At 53.2% G+C, this 19,245-nt stretch overlaps 1 protein-coding gene and 1 long non-coding RNA gene across 4 annotated transcripts; both read left to right on the forward strand.

Annotated features, from left to right (window-relative positions):
• The first annotated feature begins 424 nt into the window (after positions 1-424).
• LOC134164695 (uncharacterized) lies at positions 425-6,211 on the forward strand. 3 transcript variants are annotated; one of them, XR_009965216.1, is made up of 3 exons: positions 425-1,784; positions 2,145-3,229; positions 4,472-6,211. It is a non-coding gene; the product is annotated as an uncharacterized LOC134164695 (long non-coding RNA). The 3 variants fall into 3 exon arrangements; XR_009965215.1 differs by having other exon boundaries at positions 425-3,229; XR_009965214.1 differs by having other exon boundaries at positions 425-3,229; positions 4,533-6,211.
• A 1,348-nt stretch (positions 6,212-7,559) lies between these two features.
• On the forward strand, positions 7,560-16,043 carry ZC3H12A (zinc finger CCCH-type containing 12A). Its single transcript, XM_062620777.1, has 6 exons — positions 7,560-7,674; positions 7,830-8,318; positions 11,319-11,458; positions 12,103-12,337; positions 12,868-12,974; positions 13,100-16,043. The coding sequence occupies exons 2-6, from the start codon at positions 7,873-7,875 to the stop codon at positions 14,122-14,124; spliced, it is 1,953 nt and encodes a 650-aa protein (XP_062476761.1). The 5' UTR covers positions 7,560-7,674; positions 7,830-7,872; the 3' UTR covers positions 14,125-16,043.
• The last annotated feature ends 3,202 nt before the right edge of the window (positions 16,044-19,245 follow it).

The raw sequence follows: 19,245 nt of genomic DNA on the forward strand, positions 1-19,245 counted from the left end.
CCTCGCAGGCAGCTCCTGGGGCCAGGGAACACCTCCTCTAGGCTCAGCAGGTAGGGAAGCACCCCTGGGCCCCTGCCCGGGGCTGGCACCGGTTGAGTCACGGCGGCCCCGCACACGGAGCGGCTCCCGCTGCCGCTGACATCACGGAGCGCTGCGCTCTCTGTTTGCCTCTGCCCCACTGACACATCCGCGCCGTGGGACGGCCCCGGGGCAGGCAGCGCTGCCCCACATTGCGCAGGCAGCGGCGGCGGCCCCCGTGTCTGGGGTCTGCGCTGACCCCGCCGCTGTCACTGGCAGAAGGAGGAAATGAGTTTCCTGCGCTCGGCTCGGTGTCTGATGGAGCAAGGGACTCCCGTTCCACACTGCTTCAATGGGAGCACTGGGGAGTCCCGTTCCACACTGCTTCAATGGGAGCACTGGGGACTCCCGTTCCACACTGCTTCAATGGGAGCACTGGGGACCCCCAGCCCTGTGTGAGGGGTTTGCAAGGAGCCAGGTTCCAACGACGCTGTTAAAGGAATTAACCCCTTGGGTTTGTGGGCTGCAGCAGGGCTTGTTAGGGAAGGACATCTCAAGTCCTTCCCTGACCTCCTGGGTGCCCAGAGCAGATGCTCCAGCCTGGGAACACTTGGAATTCATTCCCGGATGGAGAGCCTGAAGGTAGATTGAGATGAGCTCTTAGGCAGAAGCTCTTCCCTGGGAGGGTGCTGAGGCGCTGGCACAGGGTGCCCAGAGAAGCTGTGGCTGCCCCATCCCTGGCAGTGTTCAAGGCCAGGTTGGACACAGGGGCTTGGAGCAAGCTGCTCCAGTGGAAGGGAGTTGGAACTCGATGAGCCCTTGCCTGCGGGTGCTGGATGGCCGCTGCCCCTCTGCTGCTCCCTCCTGCTGCAGGCACTGATAGCTGCCAGGTGAGAGCACGTCCCTGTGACTCAGGGAGCAGTTCCTGCTCCCAGGGCTGGCGAACCCCAGAGCAGACAGCTCAGGATGCGTGTCCCTCTGCTCACGAAGCCTTTGACACTTCTGGGTTCTCTGCATGTCTCCATTCATCCCAGAGAGGTGCCTGCAGATGACTAAGAGCTACAAGCCATGGCAGCCAGCCCTGCTGACCCGACTCACTCCCAGCCCTTGTGCTGAGCTGGGTCCCAATGTCACCACGCACCCACATGCTGGAGGCACATGATGGACATGGTGCAACAAGGCTGCAAATGGGCACCAGGACTCTGTGTGGGGCCCTGCAGGGATCTCAGCCCTGGGCAATTGGGGAAGCTTTGTCTGCTGCCCTGGCATGTGCAGGGCTCCAGAGGTGTAGCTGTGCTGTCCCCACTCTGATGCCCATCGTGTAGGCTTGGCAGTGAGCTCTGTCCCCTTCTCCTGCCTCCATCCCTGGAGGGGAAGAGCAGGAGATCTCCTGGCCCTGCTGCTCCCTCTCTTGTGTGTCCTCTGCTTTGGGTTCCTTAGACCAAAAACTGCTTCTCAAGAGTGATTTGTTCAGCAATGGGCATAAATCCTCTGCTCTTCACATTGCTCTCGGTGGGATAAAATACTCCGTGCCTGTCTATTTAAACATCTTATGTTAATACCTTGAAATGTTTGTTCATCTTCTATTATTCTTTTAGCTCTGAAGTACTAAACGCTCCCGGGCATGTCAGAGTACAGCAAATCCATGGCTACAGATGCTGCAGCTGAGCGAGCCCTGGGCTGAGCAGACAGGGATGCTTCTGGACAAAGGGAGAGCTGACATTTTCTGGCAGAGGGGCTGTGACTGGGAAGGGCTTAGCGAAACGGTAAATAGCTGCTGTCACAGGCACTTGCGTAACTGCTTGGGTTTCCCCATCATTATTCATTAGTTGAGTCTAGCTTCTCTCTGCTTTGGCTCTGCTGTGGTAAACCTGAGGTTATCCAGTAAGCCGGGAGCGCTGCTTCGGGAAGGAGAGGGTGCTACTTGAGTGCAAATGCTCTGGGTACTTCTGCTAAATGCATCTGCTGGGCTGAAGTGATCACAGCAGGGAGGAATCATGCAGATACTGAGTCACTGGTGCACCGTGGGCAGAGGCAGTGGGACCAGTCCTTGGCTCTGGAGCAGGGATGGGGGAAACCACTTTCCCAGGCCCAGCCAAGCCCCTTGCCTTGCTGCTTGGTCACAGGGTTTCCTGGGAGCTGCGCTGTGGTTTGCCTGTGCCTCACTGCTCTGCAGCTTTACCGTTCACAGGTGACCTTGGGAGGTGCAGGCTGAGCTGCACAGTGGGGCAGATGGGGAGGATGAGGATTCATTTCACAGCTCCTTGCAGGATCGCACACGCTCGCACAGCACCACAGGCTGCCCCTGGGCAGTGGTAAGTACGCTGCTGGCCCTGTCCCTTCAACCCTCAGCAGCGATTTCGAGTCAAAGCAGACACCGAAAGGATCGTTCTTTTCCTTGACGGAAGCACAAGAGGAAAAACAATAGCCAGGGTGTGCCCGATCCATCCGTCACTGAGGAAATAAAACCATCCTCCTAAACCTTAATGCCATCATTCACTCAGACCAAAGGTAGAGATCAAGGCTGCTTAGTCGGAGCAGTACCTAAGGCCGTGTCTACTCAGGCAGACAGGCAGGCGCAGTGACAAGCAAATTACTCTGGCATGGTCCCTGGGGAGCGTGCGCTCTCCCGCAGAGCAAGCGATTGCCTCAGAAACACATCTGCTCCTCAAGGGGCCCTTGGGCTACGCAGGGAGTAAGTTACTCCACGGAGTGCTTATGAGGATCTTGTTAAAAGCCAAGGAATAAGTTCAAGAGAGAACGCTTCAGTGAAAAATCAGTGCATTTGTCTGCAGCTACAGAGGACTCTGATACTCGCGGGTGAAGCGCGCAATGGGATGGGTAACGCGGGCGCACAGGCTCAAACCGTGAGTCAGTCAGTTCTGCAAATCCTTGGCTTGCTTCTCCTCTAGCTCTCCCTCGATAACTTCCCTTTTCCTCTGAGAGGACTTGAGCTCCCTCCTCCCCTCTCTCATCACTACTGCACGTTGCACCACTGGGGACCAGTCGACGTGTGCACCGGAGCGGAGCTCCCACGAGAGGGGAGTGACCTTCCCACTGGTGCCTCCGCCGGGCACGCTTCCAAACTGGAGTGTGTGTGTCAGCTGATGGGTTCTCGCTCTGGCAACCAGCTATGATGCTGCCATCAGAGACGTCTTTATCGAGGCCAGCGAGGGAAGCAGATGGTCTCTCAGTCAGCATCTCCATAAATGTGAGTGGTTGCGGCTATAAAAGCAAACTGCTATAAAGGGATGTTGCTAAGCTTTCCTTCCAGCGTTATTGCTTGGCTTCCCTCGTGAGGCACGGTGACCCTCTTCCAAAGAAAGGGCATAAATCATCACTTGGGTTTTTTTCCTTTAATTCCTAGACGTGCTGAGTACTGTGTAATAAATTATACTGCTCCCTCTAAAAGTAAATCCAGGCACAGCCCTGCCAGCCTCTTGAATCCCTGCGTCGCAGGTGATGGGAGGATTTAGTCCGTCCGTCTGTTCCCATCACCCCGGAGCACAGGTTGACGAGTGCAGTGAGCTGAGCCATTAGGTCACCCCAGAGATGAGCAGGGATTTAGGATGCCAAAGCAGTCAGGGGCACAAGGCAGCCCCATCCCCATCCTCTCCCAGGTAGCTCAAGGGACCTGCCCCTCATTGCTCAGGGCTTGTCGACACAGGACTCTTAAGAAAATTAAATTGAAGTAACTAAATCTAAAGTGGATTAAAGAGCATTAAAATTCTGCATAGAACTCTCGTTCGAAATTAAAGTGGGCTTAATTCAGTTTAAGTTACTCCCAAATGCTACTGGATAAGACCATTTAAATTGTCCTTCATTAACAGAAGTGGTCCCATATAGGCAGTTATAAATGAGGCTTAATTAGCCCATTTTGAAGCACAAGTTAGCTGCCTTATGCTCCCATAGGTAGGCAGCCAGGTCCACGGCCACTTTTTGACACGGATCCTGGTCGGGATGGGTTAGCATTTGGCATCTCTTCCCGAGGGAGTGGCACGTGGCCAGCTTCTTCCCCACCAGCAGATAATACAATCCTTGAATGCCACCTATTTTGACTGTGTTAAATGTACGAGTGGGAGATGAAAGGCTGCTTTGCCAGAGGATGAGCTCTTCCTTTGCAATCTGGGACATGGGAGTGGTAATACCTAGAGAAATCCCTAGAAAAAGATGGGATGTCAGGATTTAACGAGACTTGTTCATGAGCAATGAAGCAGATTGAAGGAGAGCGTATGCTGAGTCAGCAAAGAAGTGGAAGGAGATGGGAGGGACTGAGCCCATCCCTGGGACAGGGCTCCTGCTGTCACTGCTGCCTATGAGTAGCCCTGATTCAGAAGGGTAACCCTCCAGCAGCATGAGACACTGCTGGCTGCCCTTAATGCCCAGCCTGGGTCTACCATCTGACGGCACCTTCCCCATCCCATCGCCCTCAGTCTCACGAGTTCCTCCTCAGGAAAGGCCCCGGGCATGCGTGCGCTGCAGAGGGGATTTCCACCTCTTTCCTGTGGGTGCAGATATCTCACAGCAGGACGGAGCCACAGCAGCACTCAACAGCCCAGCAGCGCCTGTCCTGCAGCAGAAAGGGGATGATGCAGCTGCCCAGCAGCCATGCTCAGCGCCCCGCTTCCCATCCCAACCTCCCCACTGAGCGCCTCAGCCCAGGGACCAGGACTATGCCTGTCCCCACCATCCAACCCCAGCAGAAGGACAGTCAGATTGTGGTGATATGAGGGCCTGAGCCCAAACCATCATCTGTGCAGGATACCTTCCGAAACAAAGGGGTGTTTGATGGGGGTCTGGATGTAGAAGTAGAGTGTGCAAGTTAGAAAGCACTGCTGCAAAGCACCATGAAGGTGCTCAGCACCCCTTGTGAAATCCATGGTAAGGTTCTTGGCATATCTCTGGCAGACTTGGTGCTGTTTCGGCTCTCTGAATACAGCTCCTTCCCTCCCCTCAGCCTTGTTCTCTGTTCTGCAGCTCCTCCAGCATTCCCCAGGCTGGGACGACTCAACCTGCGGCAGTGCTGGTTTGCCATGGGGGAAATGCTCCCGGGGCAGTGGTTTCACTGAAGCCCTGCTGGCTCCGGCCCCCGGGGGAGCAGAGCGGGGCACAGACCTGCGGGCACGTCTGGAGGAAGCAGCAGCTGGAAAGCACCGTGATAGCGACGGCAGCAGCAGCCCCACGACACGAGGTCCAGGGCAGAGCGGAGCAGAGGCGGGACTGTCCCTGAAGATGCTCCAGGCGTGTTTGCACAAGGAATTTAAGTGCAACGCCTCCTCCGCAGGGCTGCGCACTGGAACGGGTCAATACGCTTTCAAATCACAATTGAGAGCCAATTTCTTGCTTTGGAATGAGATGCTTTAGGAGCTTTACCCAGCAGCAGGAAGAGGAGGTGGCTCTGCAGGACCTCTCCCTCCACAGGGCACCCTTGCCCAGGGAAGAAGCAAAACCTCCTGCCTTGTCGGTGGTTGTGAGGGGTGCACCAGCGATCCTAGCAGAGCCTTTGTTCTGGAAGCCTTCATGCCCTCAGAAGCTGCCGGCTCCGCAGCAGCCCTTGCAGTGCCAAGCTTTCTCTTCAAAGCAATTTGCAAATGTGAAAAGGAAAGGGAAAGAAAATCAAAAGTAAGCACCGGGAGCCTTGGGGTGCAGCCAGCCCATGACCCCTTTTGACTTCTAGGGTGGAGAAGCCAAGACCATCTACCTTGGCATCTCTTCTTACCAAATCAAACCAGGCAGCGTGCAGTTGCTGTCACTGCTTTGCATAAAGGAGGAGATCCAGCTTTGTGGCTCTTACTTTGGGGTATTTCCTATAAAAAGCACATCTGTGGCCATGCTTTTTGGTGCAATAGGCTCTAGCCTGGAAGCAAAAGCACATAAACAATGCTAAATTCATGCTGACTGGAGTAGATTCCAAAGGAAAGAAGAGTTGGGAAAGCACCTACTTAAGTACTGACTAAGGATATTATCTGTAATCTGAATCTAGCCTCTGTGTGTGTGTTACTGTTGAGTACACAGTGCGGTTTCAGACATGGCCAGAGACAAGAAAAAATGATTGTTCAGGGTAACCACAAGGAAGATGAATGCAAATGTATTCCTGTAACTGGGAGAGTTCCCTTGCTCTTAAGCTGGGCTCCGGTACATGGCCTCAGGGAAGCAAATTTGCAACTACCTTCATTAAATTGTTTAGGAATGATTAATCAGGAGTCAGAGATGCAAAAATCTCGCACATTGTGAAATGCTGGTCCCATTCCTGCCTTTAACGCACAGGCTGCAAGGGTGACTTCACACAACACTCAGGGGACAGGTACTGGCGGTTGACAGATGCTTCCTGCTGGCTCTTATCTGCTCTAAAAGCCCAGGGTGATCATCGGCTGAATTAGCCACAGGCATCGCATCGGGAGCAGAGCGCTGCAAGAGCCGTGCGTCAGAGGCTCCATCCTCCTGCCTCTTGGACACGGGGCACGCAGCCTGCATGGGCACCGTGATGGGAGATGCTGTTGTCACCCGGCCGTGCTCTGCTGCGTGCATCCATGTGGTGACTCCGGTGTCACCGTGTGCTGTGTCCAAGAGCAGCTCGTACAGAATGCAAACACAGCGAGCACCATTGCTGATGGGCCCGAAGCTCGTGCCTGTGCATTCACACGCTCCTCCTGCCTAAAGCTGCCTGCAGCTTAGGCTCAGCTTAAACTGCAGCATCCTCAGCAACCCCTTGGTGACTGCAGGGTCTGACTGAACCCATCGTCCCCTGCCTTCCATCCCATTTCCCTTCCTTTCCAGCTTCAGCTCCTGGGTGTCCTCTGCTTTCCACGGGTATTGAGTGATGTTTTCCCGACAGCCCTAAGGCAGAGCCTGCTCCTTAACATGGTGAGAGGCGATGGGTTGGTACCACCTTACACTCCGTGTGGGTTAGGGGATATGCTGTCTCTCTGAGCAGGCGTTTTGGAGCTCAGGGACCCAATTCCCATTTGACATCCACCTCTGATGGGGAAGGGAAGAGTAAAAGAGAGCCAGGACTGGAGTTTTGATGTGCGTAACCTCGGAGTAACAGCAGCCAAGGCCAAGCTGGGAACCCCCTGAGGAACCAGCTCCTCCAGCTCATTGACCCCCTCGGTCCGCGATGAAGATGCCCACCAGCGGCTGTGCGGGCCCCCCACACACACACAGATCCCGGCAAGGAGGAGGTCCCGGGAGGACACCGGGAAGCAGCAGGGCACATTTACCTAACGAGCGCGCTTGTCGGGGCAAATCTGCCCGCGTTGCAACAGGATTTGCATAGGAGCCAGGTGCTTGCAGCGGGACCCGCACCGACATCTGCGGGGCTGCTCCGCGGAGAGGGCCCCGAGGAACCGGGGACGCCGAGCGGGGCGGGGAGCCGAGCCCGATCCCGAGCCCCTGCCCCTGCCCCGCTCACCCGGCGGAGAGGCGAGGCCCGGCCCGGCCCCGAGCACCGGTCCCGGCGGCAGGGCCGCAGCCGGGCCGGGCGGGGCGGGGCTCGGGGCGGACCGGGAAGCGGCGGCTGCTCCGCCCCCGCCCGTTCTGCCCTTCCGCGTTGGCGCGGCGCGGCCCGGGCCCCCCTTATAAAGCGGCAGCGGCGGCCGCCGCCCCGTGCGCTCTGGCCCCATGGAGACGCAGCGGCGGCCCGGCGGGGGCAGGCCGGTAAGGGACGGGGGCGGGCGGCTCCCTCCGGGGCCGGGAGGCGGGAGGGGGGGGGAACGGGACCCGGCCAGGCCTCACAAGCCGCGGCCTTGCCTGGCTCGGGGTCCCTGCGGAGGTCGGGCCTCGCTGGTAACACCCCCCCCATTGGCCCGCAGGTCCTGAGCGGGAGCCGAGGCCGGGAGTACCCCGCGGGGAGCCATGAGCGCGGGCAGCGTCTCCTCCGCCCCGGGCTGGCCTGAGGCGCTCCCGGCGTCCCGGCTTGGCGAGAGGATGAGCGGCAGAGAGGCGGGCGAGGGCCGCTGCCTCGGCCTGGAGGAGACGGGGAGCCCCGGGCGGGAGCCGTGCGACAGCGCCGAGATGCAGCTGAAGGTGGATTTCTTCCGCAAGCTGGGCTACTCCTCCTCGGAGATCCACGTCGTGCTGCAGAAGCTGGGGCTGAACGCCGACACCAACACGGTGCTGGGGGAGCTGGTGAAGCACGGCCCCGCCGAGCGGGACAGCACCGAGAGCCCGGCGGACACCAAGGAGGCCCCGCTGGTCCCGCGGGGGGGAGCCGGGAACAAGAGCCCGGCGCCGGGCCCGGAGGAGACGGAGAGCGATAACCTGAAGCCCATCGTTATTGATGGCAGCAACGTGGCCATGAGGTGCGTTTGGGGCTTTGGGTGGCCATGGTGGCCCCCTCCGGGGCTGTTGGTGCTCAATGGGGTGCTGGTTTTACAGGCTCTGAGGGGTGCCAAGAGCTTGGAGTCTGCGAGCGGCTGCAGCTGGGTGCTCTGGGCATGTTTCCCGAGGCACTGATGCGCCCATGAGCATCACATCTGCCTCGGTGCCCGTCCTGCCCATGGTCTCTGCCAGCCCGTGAGCAGTGGTCACAGGGTTCTGACAGAGGCAGGCACGCTTTCTGGGGAAATGAAGACATTTCCTTGTGTGTCCCAGCTTAGGGGGAGGATAAGTGAAGATACATTGTCCTCTTACCTAATGGCTTTATGTAAGTTTCAGTAGCAGGAAGTTGCTCAATAAATAATTACAGGGTTAATTAGAGGAGGCTCTGTAATACAGAGCTGTCTCCTGCATTGGAGACCAGTCTCTGAATTGTGGCTCTTGTATTTTGCCTGACTTTGTGCATGGTACAGAGAGCAGATAAGATGTTAAGGGGCCTCTCCAGCCCGTCCAGGGCTGCAGGTCATCCTCAGCATCATAGGTGCTGATGGCACAGCTCCTGTTGGGCACTGTGACCAGAGGCAGCCTGCGGAGCTGCTTTGGTGGGAGCGCAGGAGCCTTGATATCCATGGAGCACCCAGGAGCTGAATACTTACTGGCTTGATGTCCCTGCTGTCACCTTGGCTGTGGTGCTGAGCATTGCCTGCCCTCACCCCAACCCTTGATGCTGTGCTCCGCACCTCTACACAACGAGTCTGGGCTGGGTTAATTGAATACACTTAAGTTTCTGAACTGGGCTCTGCTGTTGCAGTTCAAAAGCAAGCCTCCTTCACTGCGTTTTAGTTTAATAAGTCTTGTAGTGTCTGTTTGTGTACAAAGACTTCTTAATTAAAGCATAAGTCTGTTTGCACACAGCTGCTCTGGATTCCTGCAGCTTTTGTCCAAGGTGAAAGTGCTGAGTGGAGCTTTGCTTGCAGGTGTGGTTTTCTCTAGGCTGTGCCTGGCAGTTCTGAGAACGGGACTGAGAAAAGATGGGTTCAGTTGCTGTGCAAGCAGCAGCCGGCCTGCGACTCCCAGGGGAAATAAGGAATTCTGGTGGCAATGGAGTGAGGCTGGAGAAGAAAAGGTGGGACCTGGGTGCACAGGGGGGAGCTCAGCCCTTTCCCTGTGGCTCTCCAGCAGCTCTGGGCTAATAGAGTGACTCCTGCAGGGAAGTTTACCTTGGAGAAGTGCTTAAACAACAGAACTGGTTGTGGGGCTTGAACGCAGAGCCCCTTCCCCATGGAAGTTATCCCAAAGAGCAGCCAGCAGATGTGAGTGAGGGCAGGCCAGGCGGCAGTAACGCTGCCGATGGGACAGAGCCCCATAGGAGAGAAGCGCTCTGGCTTTTTTAAGCAATATGCTAGAAGGGGAATTCCATTCTGAAACTTCCTGTATTGATGGTGTGATGTTCCCTGCTGATTCATTTGCCGTGTGTACAGCGGCCTCGCTGAACAGCTCTTGACAAACATATGCAAATCAGAGTGGAAATTAGCTTTTACTTCCTTCTAAGGGAATTTTTTCTTGGCTGCTGCCGATTCAGATCAGCCCAGTTAGGTGCCTTCTGGAGATGTGAGATTGGTAGCAGGGACTCAGAAAGAAGAACATCTGCTTTTTGTATTTATCTCTAAAAGATCACAGTGCCCTGTGTCTGGGTGCGTGCAGCAAAACCGGTCTGACACTGGAGAAACCTTTTAGAGCATCTTGGTTCCGATTATTCATGTCAGCCTTTCTGTAACTTGGGATTCTGAATGTACATCGGGTGTCTCTGTAGGTGTTAGTTTTCATGCTGAGAGTACTGAAATGCTTACTCTATAGCTCTGGTTTTCCTAACAGCTTCAGAGAAGGGTGAAAGCAGAAGTCAAGTTTCTTTCTGGTGCTGCTATGGAATAGATCTTAGCAATGTCTCTGCTGGGATGTAGGTTCTTTGGTAATCACTTAATGGAGGAGTTCACTGGTGTGCTACGTGGAGTTGAAATGTTATTGGAGTGTAGATGGGAAGGGTAAACCTCAGGGCAGGAGCAGTGCCCAGGTGAGGAAATCTGGCTGAATTATGAGACCAGTTATCTTCAGTATAGTACATCTTACCAGGGTGTTATCACGAAACACAGGCTGTTAGATCCCCAGAATGCAATATAGGGCTGTGATACAGAAATGTTGAATGCTTGCCAGAACCATTATCAGCAAAAGAGCTGATTATGCTGTAACTACTGGCACTTGTAAAACAGAAGCTGTAGTTTCCTCTTAGAAGTTCTGGAAACTATTGATAGGACCTAATAAATAATTAAGCAGCAGCTTTCTGCATTGGTACGTGGCTTCTGATGCTGTTGTCAAACTTTGTTCTCAAACTGACAAGTGCTGTTAGGACATTGAGTACTGATCTTGTTAACAGGAGGTGTTAGGTTTGTGCAAATGCTGCATTTGTCACTGATTTGGGGCCATAATATAATAAAGAAGCATCCTTAAGTGCTGGTTGTCTTGATGTAAGTGTACAAGATGTCTTTTTTTTTTTTCCCTGAAGTTATCAGAATAACTTTACAAGCAAAACCCCGGTGAGGGTACAGTTTACACTGGCAGGAATTAGCTGCTGGCAGACTAGGACAAAGGGTGTTGAAGATCACATTGTACTCGGGGCTAAAAATACAGATCTAGAGTCCAGAGTTAAAGCAAAGGTTCTGTTTCAGCAGCTGCAACTATTAGAGCTGCTCTCTCCCTCCTGGTGAGGGTTTGGGTATTTCTTGGTCCTCAGGTGCTAAAAGGAGTAGTAATTATGAGTTGCTGATGCTGCTTACACAAGATGAGTAACAAATACTGATTGTGCTGCTTTGAATGCTTCTTCACTTCACTAGAGGTTTTCCGTGTTGCTGGATCTGTTTGCTTACTCTATTGCCTGACTGGTCTGTCCATATCCTGAATATTGAGAGTCTTCCTTTTCTTCTTTGCAGCCATGGAAATAAAGAGGTGTTCTCCTGCCGAGGTATCCTTCTGGCTGTCCAGTGGTTTTGGGACAGGGGACACAAGGATATTACAGTCTTTGTGCCATCTTGGAGGAAGGAGCAGCCACGACCAGATGTGCTTATAACAGGTGTGGAAATATGAAAACCAAAAGTGACTTTTCAGGCTTACTGCTGTGTCACTCTAATGAGCTGTAGTTAGTAATTAACTTATGAATGGAAGATCTGAGTAGTAAGAGATCCAGTAAGCTGCTGACCAGTGAGAATTAGTCATTAACTTCTCCCCAGCGTGAGTGTTTGACTGTAACATACTTGACACAGTAGCCTGGACAGAATTTCTTCATGCTAAAAGTTAAAGCTTGGTGGGAATTCCTCACATTGAGAGGAGTTTGCTCTGCACTTGCAAAGAGCTGAGATTTCCAAGAAACTTCACCCAGAAACCTATGGCTTTAATATGGCATGACAAAAGACAGGAGCCTGCCAGTCTTAAATTCATTTTGCACTTTGCATGCCGAGGATTATGTGGATGGGACTGACTGTGTTACAGCAGCCTCTGGGTGCTCGGAGTGTTTGTGGGTGCCATGCAGGCACTGGCTGTGGGAGTCCCCCTCTGACAGCCTGAGGGATGGTATAAGCGCAGAGATGAGCATACAGGCTGGCTTGTGGGAGAGGTGGAGTGGCTTTGCATGAATTCTGCCCTGTGTTGATGATGTTGCTTTATGTGTGCAATGGCCTTTGGGCTGTGTATGTGCGTTCACAGTTGTGTTTGTTCTAGACCAGTACATTCTCCGTGACCTTGAAAAGAAGAAAATCCTGGTCTTCACTCCTTCCAGGAGGGTCGGAGGCAAGCGTGTTGTCTGTTACGACGATCGATTCATTGTGAAACTGGCACATGAGTCTGATGGCATTGTGGTTTCTAATGATACTTATCGGGACCTGCAGAACGAGCGTCCTGAGTGGAAGAAATTCATCGAGGAGCGCCTGCTGATGTATTCCTTTGTTAATGACAAGTACGTTTCCTCTTCTTCCTGTGCTTTTAAATCAGATCTGGGCGAGCTGTCGTGTTTTAGTGAAGCAATAGCGAGTGATGTATGAAAAGAACAAAAGGCTGGTACAGAATTGTAGAAGGAAGTGTGGTGGGAAGAGTTGCCCAACTGTGACGAGGTACAAAGGCATAAGGAATTGGAGTCATCTCAATAGCTGCTCATAGCTTAGAGGTAGGAGCTCTGCTGTAGTGGAGCTCCTAGGAGAGCTTTGAGGCTGGGTTTCCTCCCAGGACAATCATTAGCAGCCCCAGCAGCAAGTACTAATTCTGATCAGCACCAGAGCACAGAGCCTTTCCTGTGCCTGCAGTGAAGCGTTTCATGTTGGTCTTTACCTGGTGACAGGAAGGTTCTGTCTGCAGTGAATTGGGAAAGCTTTTTGGGCTCAGATAGGAGCTTTTATTCTGAATCTTTAATGAAATGGGAGACTTGAAGAAGAAATGACACCCGGGCCTAGGAAAGTGAACTGCTCCTGATTGAGATTTATTTTCCTTTAGGTTTATGCCTCCAGATGATCCCTTAGGGCGCCATGGCCCCAGCCTGGATAACTTTCTCAGAAAGAAACCTGTGGTGCCAGAAAACAAGAAACAGCAGTGCCCTTATGGTAAGAGCTGCCTTCTAAACGTGAAGCCTGAGGTGTCTGTGCAAGTGTTAATGCATACACCTCTTAGCAAAGTGAAGTTGAGCTGGTCATGCCATGCTCATTCCATGCTCTGCCTTTCCTTGCAGGGAAGAAATGCACTTATGGAATTAAGTGTAAGTTCTACCACCCCGAAAGGATCAATCAGCCCCAGCGCTCGTTAGCTGATGAACTCCGAGCCAATGCAAGGCTGTCTCCTACCAGAAGTACCAGTGCCAAGGAGGAGAAAAAGGGCAAAAGAGGTTCCCAGGCAGAGCTCTTGTGCTCTGTGCCCTCTGAGAGTGATAAAAGCTCTTTGCAGAAGGTCTCTGCAGAGAGGAAAAGCTTGACCCACAAGGCAAAGGCCAGCGATGCTGCCCTTCAGGTCAAAGGCTGTGTGTCAGGCAGTGTCCCCCCTAACAGTGGGAGCCACAGGTCCTCTGACAGGTACCAGCAGCCTCATATGGACTCTCTGTCTTACATCTCTCAGGAGCATCTTGACTCGGGCATTGGGTCTCTGGAGAACCAACTGTCTGATATGTGGCCTTACAGATCTACCAGTCACTGTGATCATTCCCATGCTGACCAGGTGGCAGTCTGCACCTGCGGTAGGCAGAGACCCATCTACCCACATTCTCCCAGCTTAGAGCAAAATGGTCTGGTCTCTTACAAGCATGGTTCCCACAAATCTTCTTCCTCTGGTGCTAGCTTCCTGCAGTATAGCCCTGAGATATCTCACTCAGGACCACCTCACTCTTTCTCAGGCTATGGAGTACCTGTACACCCAGCTAACGCTGGGCAATACAGTCTGCCCAGTGAGTATAACACCCCTCCACCCCATTCTCGTGAGTACTGGTCTGAACCATACCAGATGCCTCCTCCTCAAGTGAGATCTTCCAGTGTGCGAGACCCTCGCTCAGTGCAGAGAGCCCCAGGGCCAGCGTATGGGGACTCCTGCCAGTGGGCTGTGTCTGACCAGTTTGCAGAGGAGCGAGCCAACGTGCACGTCAAGCTGTGTGGCATATTCCATCCCCATTTAGTTGATGCTGTGATGAGCCGTTTCCCTCGGCTTCTGGATCCCCAAAGGCTCGCTGCAGAGATACTCACATACAAGTCTCAGAATCCAGGTATATGAGGTGATGCTGAGGGCAGCCAGGCATGGGAAAAGCTTAAAGGGTGGTGTTTGCGCTCTGTAGCTGCCATAGCTGCCTTCTGAGGGCTCCTTCTTACTCCTTGGAAGTACCAGGTTCTAGTTGGAAGCTGGATACCAGATGTGGTATGCTCATGGCAAATTCTGGTCTAGATATGACACCATACCCCTCTTAGGTGAGAGCACCTTAGGGTCCCATCTTCCCCAGGGGCAATTGAAGAGGCTCTGGGTGCTGAACAGAAGAGGTTGCAGCTTCAGAGCAGGATTTTTCCTTTGGGGGTTGCACGGTGAGTTAGGCCCACCCTAAACTCCTGCAGTTGTTCAGGAACTGCATGTGACCTTACTCTTCCCATTAGCTTCAGTTTTGAGATGGTTTAGTGTATGTCAGGCATGCAGAGGGAGGACTTAGGGGGGGCTTATGAAAGATCTGGACTAGTACCTTTGCAGTGGCATGAGGCTTATTTGTGAAGGTTGAAATGCATTGTCGAGGCTGTTCTTAGCTCTTAACTAAGCCTCTTTACTACGTCCTGCCATGCAGATCTGTGGGAAATGGTGGATTCTATCTAGTACAAAGCTAGGTGTAGCTGGCTCTGATGTGGTTTTACTGGTGCACTCCTCTGAGGATGCTTTCTGTACCTCTCCCACTGAAGCTGACCTTCCCGAGATGAGGCAGTTCTCCAGTGTGTTCCTCAAGTGCTTAGCAAGCTGCTCAGCTCCCAGAAAACAGGAGCTGGGAGTGCAGGATGAGAGGCCTGACACTGCTCCAGAGCTGGGACATGCAGTTGTCAGAACACGAGGGTGACCACGGTGTTGATGCTGAAACATTGGCCTTGCCTGGTACCTCTCTTAGGCTATCTCTGTACACCACTGACAGGGAGGATTTACGATGTTGTGCCTTGTGTCTGCAGACAGCAATAGCTTTGAGCACCCACTAAACCAGCTGTAGTCACGTCTGGACTGCTGCCAGTCCTATTCTGGAGGATTCCTTAATAGTTTTTCCTCTGTAAAGCTGTTGCTTCATCTTCCTACCAATGTTCTCCTGTCCCCTTCAGCTCTGTCAAACTATAGCAGCATCCAAAAATGTAGAACGAGGCTTACTTGGTAAGACTGTTCCCCTCTCGTTCCCTTTTACTCTGAAAGATGGGTTTTTTTACTGTAGATACTGTAACTGATTTTAAAGATGCAAAACCAATTGCTGTAGTAATTGGTTCTGGTCCTGGCATTTCACTGTGCTTAGAATGCAGAGGTGTTTCTTGCACTTGCAGGCCAGAAGCAGTTGATTTGTTGATACACATTGTATCTGTGTGGTTTTGTTATGTGTTTTTAAATCCGTCCAGCTTGTGGTTAAACCCAGGTCGTTGAGTGGCAAGTCATGATGGGGAGAGCAGGATACAGCAGTTGGAGAACGCTCTTCTTCCCTCTGACTGTCCAAGGAGTGACCTACCCAGACTGGCACCATGTGCCATAGAAACCACAGGGACACAGAAACCTGTATACCTGGTGAATTATGATACATTACTGACCGGTAATGTTTCATGTTAGTAAGCAAAATGCTTCTTAATTTTAAGTAACCTGAGACTTTGCATATTTGTAAATTACAGGAAGAATGGTTTTTAATGTTATTGCCCAGCAACTCTTGCTGCTTGAGGCTGGTTTTCATGAGGATAGTCTCGACTCGGCCGTTGTGTTACTTGGCGTGGTGGGGTTTGGTGTTCTGATGGAATGCTGATACATGCTGCTTCTCTTGCAATCAGAAGATTAACAGTTTATGCTCCCAAGCTGACGTTTTCCTGACCTCTCTAGCATTATGCTGTGTATAGCCCATGTACTGAACGGAGGCAGCCGGGTGAAAGCCATGGCAAAGCAGGAACATGTGGTATATAAATAAAAACTGCTGAGTTGAATTATTTGGACTCTGGTGGCTTTTTGAAGGCCTAGTCAAGGTTTTGGCTGGCTTTCCAGGGAAGTCAGGGAATCGCCTTCCTCCCTGGGCTTCCTCTGGCAGTCTTGGATCTCCATACGCAGTCTGGTGGCTTGGATGTATTGATGGGCTTGGTAACTGATGCAGTGTCACAGGGCCAAAAATCAAAGCTCCAAACTGCTGTAGCAAATCCCTGCACATCCAGTGGTGTTCAGGGGGCGTTGCTGAGGTTGGCTCCCTGCACGAGGGAGGCAGCAGTGTGCTGGCATGTTCCGCTATGAGAACCACAGTGGTGCTGGATGTCTCAGGAATGACACATTCCTCATTACTCTGGAATAAATAGTATGGGCTGTGCTTGAGTTCCAACGGGCAGTTCCACAGCACAGCCTGGAAAGAAGACGTATTTCATCTGGTTATAGCACATCTGTGTCAGATGTTGAGCATGATAACACACTAACATGTCAAGACTTTGCTCTAAAGCTCTGTTATGAACTGGGGAGGAAATGCAATAGGAGTATCAAGGCTCACATTCCTGTGTAAGAATCTTCCCCTCCCACCTGCTATCTCACAGCACAGCGTGTTCTTCCCTGAGCTGCTAAATGTGGTCTTTAATCAGATGTGTGTTCTTCATTTAATCCAGGGCAATGACCTTTTCTAGCTGAACGCAAGCAAGGAAGGCTCCTGGAGATAGGGCTTTGCTTCAAAACCCAAACCTGGAACCTTGCAGTCTTGAAAGGTCATTTACTGGCTGTGGGGGGGGTATCTGTGCTTCTATCAAACTGGACCAACACTGCTAAGGGAATCTGGGCAGGACAGAGGTTTGTTACCGTAACCAGGAGAGGAAGAGGTGACGGTGATTCATTTGGTCGTGATGTTAACAGCCCTTTTCTATTGCAGTGACAGTCTTGTTGGCACATGGAGCAATTTGGGAGGGTTGGTCCCTAACACAAACCAAAACTATCCCCCCAAACTGCTCCCAACGGAGGTCCAGTTCCGAGCTCTCATTCTCCCATCCAAGGCTTCTGCATGAGCGAACTGGAGCATCCTCTGTGTTGTGTAAGTACCCCTTTCCCATCCTGTTGGACCTCTCAGCTGTGGTGCCCAGGGGAAGGCTGCTCAGAACCATCACTGATGGGTGGTTTGTTCCCCCTGCACTGAGTCAGAGGAGCTGCCCCCCTGGCCACTGTTATTGTGGAGCTGTCAGGATGCAGCCTGTGGCTTACCGCTTCCTTGGGGTGCATCGGTGGGGAGGACCTGTCGGAACCGCTGTGCACTTGGGTGGTGTTTCTTATCCATCTAAAATGGGTTAGATCTTCCTCTCGCTTCGCTGATCTCTTCGAGTTAAGGAGGTCACACACAGGCACCCTGCTGAAAGCTTCCTGTGCTTGCCCTGTCTCCATCCTGTCAGCCTTGGGCTGCCTCCTCCGAGCAGCTTTTCCTACCCCAGCACGGGGAGGAATTGCTGCTGCTCTCTTTGAAGGGAGGAGCTGGGGGGCAGAAGGCTCCTGGCAAAGAGAAGGTGATCCAAGGCTGTTCCTGTTGGGCAGTGGGGCTAACAGGGAGCTGCCTGGATGGCTGCGAGCTCTCTGAGTCTGGTGAGCCTATCCCTTCCAAGCCAAGCTGTTGGAGAGGTCACATCGCTGTGGCTGCATCCCCCCAAAAGTGAGCCAGTGTAAAGGGAACCGAGGAGGGAGGGTTTGAGTAGGGAAAACTTGGGTGTGAAAGCGAGGAGGCTGAGTGAGGGTGTTTGTAAAGAGGAATGAGGGGTCCACCCGTGTGGTCTGGGGCTAGAGAAGAGCAATCTCCTCTTTACCCTCCCAGCTGTGCCAGAAATAGATGGAAAAGGCGATGGGATACCATCCAAGGACAGGCTTTGCTCCCACTGCACAAAGAAGGGGCGAGGAGGCATGGGAAGAGCCCCACTGCAGGGCAGCTGGAATGTTCTCTAAAGCAATCCTCCAGAGAAGGAAGGAAGAAATGGGAAGCTGTGCTGTGGCAGGGGTCAGAGCCTGCTTGGTTCCCCTTGTGCCTTCCCCTGGTCAGTGACCCAGGAAGGGCCCTGGGCAGTGGATGCAGCCTCCAGCTGGGAGGGAAGTATATGGACCCAGTCAGAGATCAGTGGGATCAGACAAAAGCCATTTATTGCAAAGCCTTAACTCCTTATATACTATTGCTTACATGCACTTACAGTGATTTGCCATATTATGGTTGGATATGTGTCTTAAAGACCCTCAGGGACTAACATATAACTGGTTAAGCACAGGTGTGAGATCTTGACCTCAAAAGCTTGCCACAGTTCTCATAACTCAGTGAATTCCAGCTCCTTATCTTGCTTGCTTAAGCTTCCTCGGGCCTCTCATGGCCTTGCTGTATCTTTTGGCATTATTCAGAGTTCATGCACCAAAAACCCCTTCTCCCATGAGAACACTGTCTCCACAGGTACCCAGTGTCCATGGGGCCCCATCCGGCTCCCAGGCTCTGCCTGTGCACTTCTTCCTCCCTAAACCCCCGTTTGAACCCATCTGGTTCCCCCCCATAGGGATTTGCAGGATGTGGCCAGCTTGACTCTAACGTTTCGAGGCGCTTCCAGAGGCAGGGATCTGATCCGAGGCTCCCACACAGGCCATGGGGAAGGGGATGCTGTGTGATGGAGGCACACACATGTGCGGTGATGCCACCTTACAGGGCAGCAGGTTCAGCACCGAGCCCAGCTCGGGCTGCAGGGCTGGTTCTCCCCCTGCAGGGAGGAAGGGGTGTCCCGAGCCCAGCAGCAGCTCGGCTCTGGGTGCTTGGGAGGCACAGCCATTGCTGTGAGACAAACGGAGGAAGTGAGGAGTGCACGGAGGAAACGCTGCACCGAAGTGAGCAGAGGGTCCTGGAGGGAAGGAAAGGGCCTGCAGGGCCAGGCCAAGGGGAATGGCTTTAACCTGCCCGAGGGGAGACTGAGATGAGCTCTTAGGCAGAAGCTCTTCCCTGTGAGGGTGCTGAGGCGCTGGCACAGGGTGCCCAGAGAAGCTGTGGCTGCCCCATCCCTGGCAGTGTTCAAGGCCAGGTTGGACACAGGGGCTTGGAGCAAGCTGCTCCAGTGGAAGGGGTCCCTGCCCGTGGCAGGGGTTGGAGTTGGAGGAGCTTTAAGCTCCCTTCAACCCAAAGCAGTCTGGGATGCTCTGAAAGCAGGCGGAGGC

This window comes from Pezoporus occidentalis, unplaced genomic scaffold, assembly GCF_034315485.1.
Source record: "Pezoporus occidentalis ecotype Australia unplaced genomic scaffold, CSIRO_AGI_Poc_V1 ctg223, whole genome shotgun sequence".
Classification (NCBI taxonomy): Eukaryota; Metazoa; Chordata; class Aves; order Psittaciformes; family Psittacidae; genus Pezoporus; species Pezoporus occidentalis.